The sequence below is a fragment of the Cryptomeria japonica genome, unplaced genomic scaffold (assembly GCF_030272615.1).
Source record: "Cryptomeria japonica unplaced genomic scaffold, Sugi_1.0 HiC_scaffold_1882, whole genome shotgun sequence".
Lineage (NCBI taxonomy): Eukaryota > Viridiplantae > Streptophyta > Pinopsida > Cupressales > Cupressaceae > Cryptomeria > Cryptomeria japonica.
The window spans coordinates 1-12,287 of NW_026730153.1; the positions used below are offsets into that span (position 1 = coordinate 1).

Consider the following 12,287-nt stretch of genomic DNA (forward strand, 5'->3'; position numbering starts at 1 on the left):
AGGAACACCATAAATTCCATTCCTTCAACAGAGGAGTTCCAAATACCATCAGCTGTGTTAGAAACCGCCTTGGTGAGCAGCAACAAGAGCGTGGGAAATATTAGATGGAATTGGAGTGTTCCAGAAACTGGTGAATACTATTTTTTGATGTGCTTTGCTGAAGTAGAAGAACTTGACGTTAATGCAATAAGGGAGTTCAATATAAGTATCAATGGATATTCATACCAGTCTCCTGTTACATTACATAGCTACCTCGATTCGATTGTCGTCAAGTATGGACCCATCAACGCTGATAGCTTGGAAAATGTCCAATTTTCTCTTGACCCTACCAATCGATCGAGCGTGGGTGCAATTATTAATGCTCTGGATATCTACCAATATAGGAGTCTACCCAACAATGGAACTAAAAGTGAAGATGGTTTGTATTGCTGAAAATTATTTAATAGTTATATATGTAGGGAAAATGTGTAAATTTGATTGCATACTAAAACATCTGTTAGTTTTACAGTGAATGCCATTGCTGACATTGTGAGGCACTTCAATCTGGAGAAAGAGTGGATGGGTGATCCGTGTCTTCCACAGAAATATAGTTGGGATTGGGTGGATTGCAATCAAGACTCCTCACCAAGGATTATTGCAGTGTAAGTCTCTCCCTAAACATTTGCCTTCATTTAATGGTGTTAAGAATGTTTATGTGATACTATGTCTTTTAAGGGAAGAATTAGTATCTTGATTAGTATGTTGATTTGATTGTCTATTGTTTAGATTTTTTCAAAATAAATTTTTTCACTTAAATATGTAGATAATTTTTATTTCATTTTATTTTAGTTGGATCTGTGAACATTTTTATTTTTTTCATCTTTATTTTTGATGCAGTTTAGTTACATTTTATGTATACTCCTCTTTATTACCATCTAACTTCAATTAACAATGAAGAAATTGAACGTACAGGACACTACCCAACAGGCATCTGAATGGAACCATACCTCCAAGCTTTTCCAATCTCTCTGCTCTTGTTAAGTTGTCAGTCACAAATCCTTACTACTCACATTTTTTTTATCATTTTTTCCTTGTTCAAAGTCAATATAGGGTTGGGCTTAAACAACACACTAAGCATAGATTTAGTGTGTGCTGTTTTATGTGGACCTCGCTTTCAATACCTTTTCATTCTATTACCAGCATTAAAAACATGTCGCGATCGACATAAAACAACACAAACACAAACTAAGTATATGACAGAAAAAATATAAAGTCAATACTTAGTATGTGTTGATTAAGCCCAGCTGTCAAAATGACCAAAAACTGTGTCCTTATTCCTGATTGCAGGGACTTGGCAAGAAATAATTTGAGTGGTTCAATACCAGAGGCTCTGGCTATTCTCTCCAATCTTAAACAACTGTGAGTTGAAACATATGCATCTGGGTATTTCTAACTCGTGCTATATTATTTAGATTATCTACAGTATTGTGAGAAATTTTCTTTTTGAGATACAGGAATTTGGCAGACAATGACTTAAACGGATCAGTGCCAATTGGTCTGTCTGAACAAAAGCAACGTGGAAAACTCATTCTGAGGCAAGTTTTTCTTTTCTTAAAATGTAAATCAATCAGTAATTATGTTGTTCGTATGATAAGATTCCTATCATGTAATAATTCTGTTAAATTTTGCAGTGTTTATGGCAATGAAAAACTTTGCCAAGTAGGCATTTGCAAGGATGGCCGAAAAGGAAAGAGTAGCAAAACACTATTTGTTTGGTTAATAGTGGCAGGAATTGCAATACTTATATCCTTTACTGCAATATTAATCTTTATAAAAATTAAATCAAGCAGAAAAATTCGAAAAGGCAAGTCACCGTAAATCATATTCCCCTTTGACATTTTGCTCTTTACTTGTGGATTTTCATTTTGATAAAATGAAACATATTCTTGTACTGAAAGGGACAAAATGCAGGGAAAACTGAAACAGGACATTTAAATCTTGACAATTTTGATGGATGTCGATCATTCAGTTTCATAGAGGTAAGAGCTATGACTAGCAACTTTCAGACGGAGATTGGAAAAGGAGGATATGGATCTGTTTATCTTGGTTGTCTTCAAGACAAGGATGTGGCCGTCAAAATCTCGTCTGATAAATCACATAAGGGTGCCATACAGTTTTCCACAGAGGTATAACCAAGGACTCATTCATACCCATTTTATATTTAAAACTTGAGAACTTTAGTCTCTCCAATAAAAACTAGAACTAATGAAGTTTAGAATCTTTAATGTTACAAGATTTCTACAAATAATGAGAATTTTATTGTCAGCTGTCAGTTGTTTTTTAATTTGGTTACGTGATTTTTGTTTACATCAATATTTTCGATCACATTTTATCCATTATCCATCACATAAGATATTAGAAATCTCTAACATACTCAGGATGGATCACAGAGTCTGATTCGAAACATTGATGTAAAAGTATTCACACAATCAAATCCAAAAACAGCAACAATAAAATCTTTAATGTCTTTCAGCTATAAAGCTATTGTAATTAATTCAAATCAATATAAATCTTGGTTCTACCTTTACCGATAAAAAAAAAAAAAATCTTTAATGTTTTTGATCATAATGATCGAAACTAAGAACAATTGCTGCAGGTAGAAATTCTCTACAAATTACACCATAAGAATCTCATAAAATTTATGGATTACTGCGAAGAGGAACAAAATTTGGTTCTTGTATATGAATACATGTCCAATGGAGACCTGCGACATTTTCTGGATGGTATGCTTCGCAACACTGCAAAATTTTATGATTTAGAGGAATGTTTTCTGGTTGCTTAATCAAAGGCCTACGTTGCTTGGTTTCAGGTCAAACTTCTTCAAGAAATTATCTGCGCTGGGAAAGAAGACTCAACATTGCATTAGATGCTGCTCAAGGTTAGAAATAAATACTGTAGAATGGGAAGAAAACTAAAAAGCTCGGTGCTAATCTTGAAAAAGATCATGGGGTCTAATTCTTGCTTAACTTTTTGGCAGGATTGGAATATCTACATGTAGGATGCAAGCCAAGCATTATTCACAGAGATGTAAAGAGCTCCAATATTTTGTTGAATGACCAAATGGAAGCAAAAATAGCAGATTTTGGGTTGTCAAGGATGGGACCATTGGATGGAGCTACACACGTATCCACCCTTGTAAAGGGTACCATTGGATATCTAGATCCAGAGTAAATATGCTTTTCTTTTCTTTATTGATACTCAATTCAAATTATATATGTGAATTATTTAAGGGTTTTTAATCCTTCAACTCTTACAGTCCATCAATTCAAGTATGATGTAGAGAACCTTCCCCCTACCCTGTTTATCTCACACCCAGTTACCTTTGAAAAAGGGAATTAACCAGGAACAAACTCGTGCAGGAAAGGGTCTCAGATAGCTGCATTAGCAATGCATAATCTCAGTATATGAGTCTATTTATAACATCTGAATTTCTTCCCCATTAAGGATGTGCATAAATAAGGAGGTGTTGAGCTGCTAGATGTCCTAAATCTTATACCGAAGTAATTTGATCAAGTCACTTATCCCTTGGCCATTTCAAAGAAGAGGTTAACGGCTTTTTTAAAGGTCATTTATGCTTTGAATCGTTAAGAGAGGAGTTTGATGGTTTCAGTCAACTATTATCTAAACAATCTAAATAGAAGATTGAGAATTTCTTTTATAGAATGGTTGATATCTTTTTGTTTTTTTAAATATATTGGTAAAATAGACTTACTAGTTGGTTTTCTACAGATATTATTCTACAAATCGATTGACAGAAAAGAGTGATGTTTATAGCTTTGGAGTTGTTTTGATGGAGATTATTAGTGGAAAACATCCTCACTTTGTAGATGATTCAACATCTAACAGTGAACACATACAAATCACTAATTGGGTAATAATAAAGACATTTTTTTTGAATCTCAAACTAAACTTAGAATACTTATAATTTTGTTTTCATTGTTATTTTGTAATAGTTTTAGACTTTGAAAACTCAAAATATCTAATCTTAAAATTTGATTGTTGATACTAAATTATAAGTGGTTGTTTATGTCAGGTAAGGGCATCCTTATTAAAGGATGACATAGAGAACATTGCAGATCCTACTTTACTTGGAAATTATGATAAAGATGCAATGTTGAAAGTGGCAAATTTGGCAATGGTTTGTACTTCACCTCATTCTAAGAATAGGCCTACAATGAATGAGGTGGTGTTAGAATTAAAGGAAGCAAGTCAATTCGAAACACATGAAATTGCATCCTCACATTCTCATCCTTCTTTACAAACCTCTCATAATGTGGACTCAGATGTGTCATTATATTCAGTTGGTAGATGAGATAGAGGAAGATGTTACAAAATGGGCAGGGGAACACTCACAAGAAACCAAAATAGCAGTAATGAAATCCTACCTCTATTGTGGCTTATTTCATTTTATTCACATCAATAGCCTATAATAACCTTTTGTAAAGAAAATTAACATTCATAGCCTACATATATAGCTTGCCTTTTGATAGAAGTATGGGATCAATATTTTATCACCCTCCTTTTTATTGCTAACATTTTATATGATTCACAAGTTGTGACTATTAAAAATGTAAAAGCTTTAATATTTAAAGTTATAGTTTTAATTATTATCACATATACCATTTTTATTGATCTATTTGTTCTTACACTTGCATTGTAGCTACATATTTCTTCGCCATTTCAAAAAATAGTTTGTAATATTTCTTATCTTTTCATCAACATTGTCTTTAAAATATTATTAATGTGTACGTACCACTAGGTTTGAAATTGATTTTCGAATATTTCAAAAAATGAGGACCTATAAGGTGCTTGCAAAAATAATTACTTTTAAATTGTTTTATTCTAGAGCACTTTTGTGACTACGAAATTGATGTCCACAAGTACAAAATTGACCTTGCATAAAATCTAGTCTTGATCTAGAACTGTGAACTTTGATGATTTAGTTGCATAGAATCTACTTAACTTGCTATCCATAGCCTACAACAACTAACTGATAATTGCTTTTTGGGGAATTTTCTAATCAAATATAGTATCCCATAGACAAACCCCTAGATAGGCCAATTCAATTATCAAAAAAAATATTAAAGACAAGAAGAAGTCATCAATATTCCTTAAGTGTTGATAGCATGTTGATGTGGTCAAGTACTTGTGATGATGTAATAAATGATGGTCTCCTAATCTCTATATTTTATATATCTCTTTCTCTATTTCAAATGAGTTACTGTTTTTCCTTAGATACAACAGCTAGCACACAAGCTAACATTTTTTTCATCTTGAAGTCATCACATTGAGTAAGAGGGATTTCATGTAAGAACCCAATTTTACATTTTAATTTGGAAATGTAGGAGTTATTTCAACAATTATGAAAATAACATAGGTGTAGCATTGTAAATTGTATCCCTATACAATTTCATGCTCACTGAGGCCTCACTTTAGCATTTTAGCCTTATGTGCTCTGATTATACCTGATTTTGCTCACACAAACTTCAAATTGCCAAAATCATTTTCATCTTGTTGTCTTGTTCTTTGTTCAACCTTGATACTGGACAATGGAACCCCGGGCGCCCTTATCCACCATAAAGGGGTCCAATTTGGACCCTTGAATGGTTGAAAAATGTAGGTGGGAAATCCTTTTCCATAGCGACCTGCTTTGAAAATTCAAACACGTTTCATGAGGTGAGATATAAAAGAAAGCCTTACCCCCTCATTTGAAACATCCATCTTACATCTCTCCACATTATCTCTCAAGTTCAAATTCATGTTCAAGTGAGCAAGTAATCAAGTACTATCAAGGCAGTGAAGGAGAGGTCAAGTATTTAAATTGCAAGCAAACAAGATGACATCCATGATCAAGATATTATGAAGACATCTCTACATTCTTACATGATAACATCTTTATGAAGACTTCAACACAAAGGAGATTCATAAAGGTATAACATTCCAATTTCAACATTTCAATTCCAGATCTAGCCTTTGACCTTTTAAAGGCATGCTTTCCATTTCAATTTCTATTCAGTTATACCTATTTAATTCCAAACGCTATGTTTGACCTAGGCAAACCCCTATCAACAACACAATTTTTCTTCTATTATGTAAAGGTGAAAAATTCAAAAGATAACATTTATAGATTCAGGAAGAGTAGACAAAGACACAAATTCAACTTTTGTAGAGGCATAAATTGGAGGACAAGGTCACCCGAGGTGAATTTGTTTGATACTTTCTTGATGAAACTTTAAGGAAACACTTAGACCAACATCCTAATCCTAAAAACATATCTGTTGTATGCATCTGAGCTCATGGATAAGGGTGCCCAAGCAAAATCGTCTTGCATTCTCAAATCCATATTTCAAACATAGGTTCCTCTCAACTTCCTCTTTCCAAATAAATACTTTATGTCTACATATTTGATCTGAAACTATCAGTGCATGCTGATTACTATTAGTTTCACATCTTTATCCCTAGATCTTGCATTCAATTTATATCTTTCAATAGCTCATTTTCAACTCCCAACCCAATGAGTGTTGAATTCACCTTGTTCTCAATCTGTTTCAAACATATTTGAGATTGAGCGAAGTGGATCCATTCTCCTTCCAAATGTAATTAGTGGAGATAGATTTAATTCCTAGCTTGCATGCATAAACTTGTGAATCCTATTTCCCAGCATTACAATAGGATAATGGATGCATAATATGAGACTAATGGTCATATCCTAGGAATGCGTGTACGTAAACTTGATTTGGTTATGTTATTTGCCAACTTTCATAATAAAATATGCCTTGTATACACTACTTATTGTGAGAATTGTTAGGAACACTAGGCAAGTAGAAACAACAAATGACAAACAAAATGCAAAACAAAAAGGATGATTGATGTATTATATTGAGGATAATGAGTGTGTAGGAGAGAGGTGCATATATAGGTGAGATTCCCTACCTACCATGCCACCTAAGTAGCCACCTAAGAAGGATTAACACACACCAATAATCCTCCTTAAGCCTAGCTTAGGTGAGGAGAAAAGTGGGTCCATACATCAAAGCCTAATAAGGTATCCAAGTACAATATGTAAGAAAAAAATCCTTCCCATAAGAGAGGAGTGACACAATGCAACCCCCCCTCAATGCAAAATCTCCTACAATAATGGTAGATGCTTGAAAATGAGTTGAAGGTAATCCAAGCTCGATGAACAACATTTCTCCCCTGAGGAAGAAATGGTATTGAAGAAGTATGGAATTTATCTTCCCACTTCTGAAAGGAATATGAGGAAAGAAAACTCAAGATGAATAAAGCCTTTAAGAATTTTCACAAGTTTATCCATGTCGATGTTGAAAGGTACCATAGTAAAATCAAGTGTTTAGGGAAACAATGATGAAGATGACAATCTAGAATGGGATGGAGACCAATGCAGATCATAGCTCAAAGATAATGATGAGCCCTCAAAATGCTACTCAAGAATCTCTATGCCAATGTCAAAGTGTGACAATTTTTTATAGGATGAATAAGGTATCATAGAAGACTTAGGTACAATGACCATGGATGTATGGTGATAGCTAGACTAATGAGAATTTGGTATTGCCACAATATAAGTAAAAATAGGCAAAGAGAGAATAAGAGGGTGTAAAGATGCGCCCATAACATTGAAAGATGATGCAACTCCATAGGAATCATGAAAGAGGAGATGAATGTCCTCAATAGTGTCCTCCAAGACTGCAATCTGGGACTCTACAAAAATAAGATGCAATGTCTGGTAGAAATGTGTCTGAATGAGCCATCTCAAGAAGACGATGAAAAGCTTGTAGCATTGAACCACTAGAAGTTGTCGAAGAAGCATTACTGAACTTGGAAGTAGAAATAGTGTCCTCAATTTGAGAAGATTAAATTTCCTCAATAGGAGGAGATCAAGTGTCCTAAACTATGGAAACAACATGTGTGCAACAATTTGTGATTCAAAAGGATTTATTTAACACTAAAAACAACTCATAATCATAAGAAACAAAAACAATCAAAATAATGAAAAAGTACAAATGGTTTATTCTCAATACACAATGCTTGGGATTTAGAGCAGGCAAGACTAGCAATACATGCAAACAAGTTGAAATGAGAGCATGAATCAACAGGTAGCAGGGGTGGGGGTAGATATGATAGAGTATCTAATGAAGAGCATTGGAGAGGCCACACATTACAAAGCCTTTAAATGAGTCACTAGTTCCAACAAGGCAAGGACATGATTATTCAAATTAATTAACAACACAAAATAGAATTGGCATAAATGATACCCTAAAATGCACAGATAAATGAGACATTTGTATCGTTATATTTGGCTAGCTCTTCTTTAATCCATAACCTTTATACACAAGACAATAATAAATGCCTATAAGCAGAAATATAATAGAATTGAAATATAGGAAAAATAAATGCTTGAATGAGGAAAATAGATATGAAATGATTAAAAATGTTTATTGTACTTAATGAATGGTGTTTAAGTTTCAGAGCACTAAATGACACCAAGTGGGAAAGATTAAATATTCATGACACAAAAGGAATGGCATAGAAGTTTTATTATAGAAAATTCTACTGGGCATGGAATGACATCATGAGAAAACCTCAAAATAATGAATGTCTACTAGTATAAATAAATCTTGCAATATTCAATGCCTGATCAAGTAAAATAAAACAAGAAAGATTCAATGTTTCATGATATAGTATATGACAAGTCAAGTATCAAACAAGAAAATTTCAATGCTTCATGAAAGGAGAGATAGTTGACAATGATTTTGTTATCTAGACTGTAAGGAGACGTTGATGCATTCAATTTGGATGAGTGGATTTTCTTTTTCATACAAGTTATTGTAGACACTAAATTTTGGCTAATCAATTTAGTTAAATTTATTTCCTTTAGCCATTTAGTTAATTAAATGTCTTTATCAATTAGCCCATTCCTTGAATTAATTAATCTAATTAATTAATTATCCTCTTCCAATCCCTTTGAATTCATCCTATCCCATTAATTAATTAATGATCCCTTTTCCATCCCTTTAATTAATTAATCTTAAATCAATTAATTACCCTCACCCCATTTAAACAATTAAATAATTGTTTAAATTAGTCACATGTCTCCTACATTCTAACCAACTACCCAAACCTATCCTTCTAACCTAATCCTATCTTAGTCTTCCTCCAAACCTCCTAACCAACCCTATCCTATCCCTTCTAACCTCCCCACATGTGTGCACATTCAGACCTATTTTCAAAATATTGGAAAATATTCTATTTTTGGGTGGTTACTCCCCCAAAAGGCATGTGTCACATGTCAATCCTCCCCAAGACATGTGTCCCTCCTTTGGGACACTTGTCTTCCGTCTTAAGCCAATTTTCCTCTTTGAGGACAAGTGTGGAATCTTATTCCACATGACATCTTTAGGTGTGTCACTTGTCCTTAACGACGTTGTATTTTGAGAACCCTTCACATTCCTCCCAAATCCTATTTAAACCCCCTCTTTTTCAACCAAATCATCGACTTTTCATACATCATACCTTAATAATGCCAGAATGATTTGCATTTTTATAATCATATCATCATAATGCCAAAATAATCTACTTTCATATTGATGAATACTAAGAGGGGGGGGGTGAATTAGTATACCAAAACATACTGTAAAAAAACTTTAAAATAGTTTAGCAGATAACCGATACAACAGATTCACTAGTAAACCGGTTAAGATAAATGCAAACCAAATAGAAAACAAAGCATTCACCCATAAGAGCACAATCACCATAACACAAGATGTTTGACGTGGAAACCCAAATGGGAAAAACCATGGTGAGCAGAAACTCACAAGTAACTATTTGCAGAATAGAAACCAGACCGGTTAAGGTCATACAATGTTCTTCACCAGAACATTATCCTGTTAGGAATCTAGATCTCTGTTAGGAGATAAGTCTTGTTAAAGACTACATTGTTAGAGGATTTTAGATCCATGATTGTGAACCACCTTGTTAGAGGATTTACAAAGGCTTTGCTAGGCCTACCCAGTTAAGGGTTTCAGACTTGTCGAAGATATTAGTAATCAACAAGTGAATGATCTAGACAATAGCAGAGTATGCTTAATTAGATCCTTGTCGGCTCATTGTTAATGGATTTCAGCATTACTCTAGTCTTCAATATCTCCACACTCTATCTCTTCACACAGGCCTAATCTGCTCTACAATGATCGCATATAACCTTTTCTATCACACATCTCTCACATGCAAACCCTAGACATGATGTCCTTATAAAGGAAATTGATTTCATGTCGGTCCAATAGAATTAGACTACAAGTTTCTAGGTTCAGTGCATCTAGACACATTTGGTAACATGGCACAAAATCACTGCCAAAGTGTCGGTGGATGATAACTCATCACACATTACAGAAATACCGGTTGGTAACTCATCACAGAGTAATACCAATTAATACAATATACCGAGTATCGGTTGTCAAAAATGAAGACTGGGTAAGTGCAAGAAGTTGTGTCCACTTTTTGGCCAAAAAGTGGAAGTTTTTTCCCTTTTTTTGATTTTGTCCCATTTGACCTAAATATTTGAGGCACTTAAAGGATGATTCTTGAAAAAATTCAATAATAGAAAATTTAGTGCTCGAAGTCTACTTTCTAAATATGTAATTTTTTTCAATACCCAGATCTTAAAAGGGAAGTTTGAATAGGCATTAGTAAAACCTATAGTTTAAAAGTCACTTTTTAGGACCATACCATGCCCGTGTACGACAAGCATAATTTGACCGAAATGAAACTATTTCTCTTTATCCTTGTGGGAAAAGATCTATAACTCACTCACCTTTGATGAGGATATTTTTTTGTAATTTTTTTCCATATATATATTTTTTTGTTATTTTTTAATTAGGCATAATCACTGTTTTGAAAAATCCGCATGTACGGCAAGCATAATTTGACCTAAACTTAACATTTTTTAATTTTTTTTTTTAAACTGTATAGATTTGTTTGTAGCTTGATGTCATATAATTTTTTTTTCAAAAAACTTAAAGACAAAAAGTTATTAAAATTTTAAAAAACCATGTTATTTCAAGTTTATGGATCTCTTTCATTAGAAATTATTTAAAAATTAAAAATATTAATCCATTCTCTTAAAAGATTATATATTTGGAATCTAGACAGTGTGTTCTATAATGGGTTTTGTTGTTTAAAACAATTTTGTAAATTAGGTGTTTAGATATATTTTTGAAGTCATTTTTTTGTATGAAGCTTGATTTAGGCTTGAAGTTGTAGGTCAAACTAGTTTCGAGTCTCAGGTTTGGCTTTCCGAACAATTTACCAAGCCTAATTCTGAACCTACAAATGGGCCCCACACAAATCTTTTTACAAATGGGATCCCTTGTTGAGAACGGGACCTCATGTTGAAAACGAGATCCTGTTCTTTATTGCAAATTATTTAAAAAAAAACCAAACGGGATCTCATTTCAAATTAAAACGGGATCCCATTTGGTTTTACCATTAATTTTTTTTTTTGGAATTGTATAAATATATGATCATTTAACATAATAAAACATGTTGATTCAAATGTGCAAGTTTTTACATGATATATTATGATCTAGTTGTCCTTTGGATGCTTTTTGGTTGCAATTTTAGATCCATTTTTTGAAGGTGGCATTTATTGCATAAGTTTTTAGTCATGGGGTCTAAACAACATCAGAAGAAGAAACAAAGGAGGAAGTTGACCATCAAGTAAATTCAAGAAGAACGAGAGGAGGCCAAATGTCAAAGGGATAGAAGAATGACGATTTGACAAATGAATAATCTCGATGCTTCTGGATCCACAACAATGGAAGAGACAAACCTTCAAGATGATGCCTTGGGGGATCAGATGGAGGTCGATGATGCAATTATGGATGATGATGATGTGAATGAAATAATTATGAAGAATATTCCAAGTATAACATCCTCAAATCCAGGTACATCTTCAAATTATCTAGGTACATCTTCAAATCCTTCTTTGCAAGACATGGATAATGTGATTATAGGTAATATTCATATTGCTGATTTAGTAGAAGCAAGATATACCAATGTTGAGATTTATAGAATTGTCCATGAAAATGAAAACCTTCATGTTGGTAAAGATGAAATTATTTTGAATGTTGAAACTAAAATTCCTTTTGAACATGGTGAAAATGAAAATTCTCCAATTGTTGAAGATCAGGGAAATTTTTTTATAAAAATTGAAAAAAATGTTTTGGATAATC

At 33.2% G+C, this 12,287-nt stretch overlaps 1 protein-coding gene across 1 annotated transcript; it reads left to right on the plus strand.

Moving 5' to 3' along the window:
- The first annotated feature begins 19 nt into the window (after nucleotides 1-19).
- Nucleotides 20-4,497, plus strand: LOC131873516 (LRR receptor-like serine/threonine-protein kinase IOS1). The gene is made up of 12 exons (XM_059216358.1): nucleotides 20-418; nucleotides 509-641; nucleotides 952-1,023; nucleotides 1,327-1,398; nucleotides 1,494-1,574; nucleotides 1,671-1,843; nucleotides 1,951-2,165; nucleotides 2,636-2,762; nucleotides 2,849-2,917; nucleotides 3,017-3,206; nucleotides 3,769-3,910; nucleotides 4,073-4,497. Exons 1-12 carry the CDS (start codon nucleotides 148-150, stop codon nucleotides 4,349-4,351), a joined length of 1,824 nt encoding a protein of 607 aa, XP_059072341.1. The 5' UTR covers nucleotides 20-147; the 3' UTR covers nucleotides 4,352-4,497.
- The last annotated feature ends 7,790 nt before the right edge of the window (nucleotides 4,498-12,287 follow it).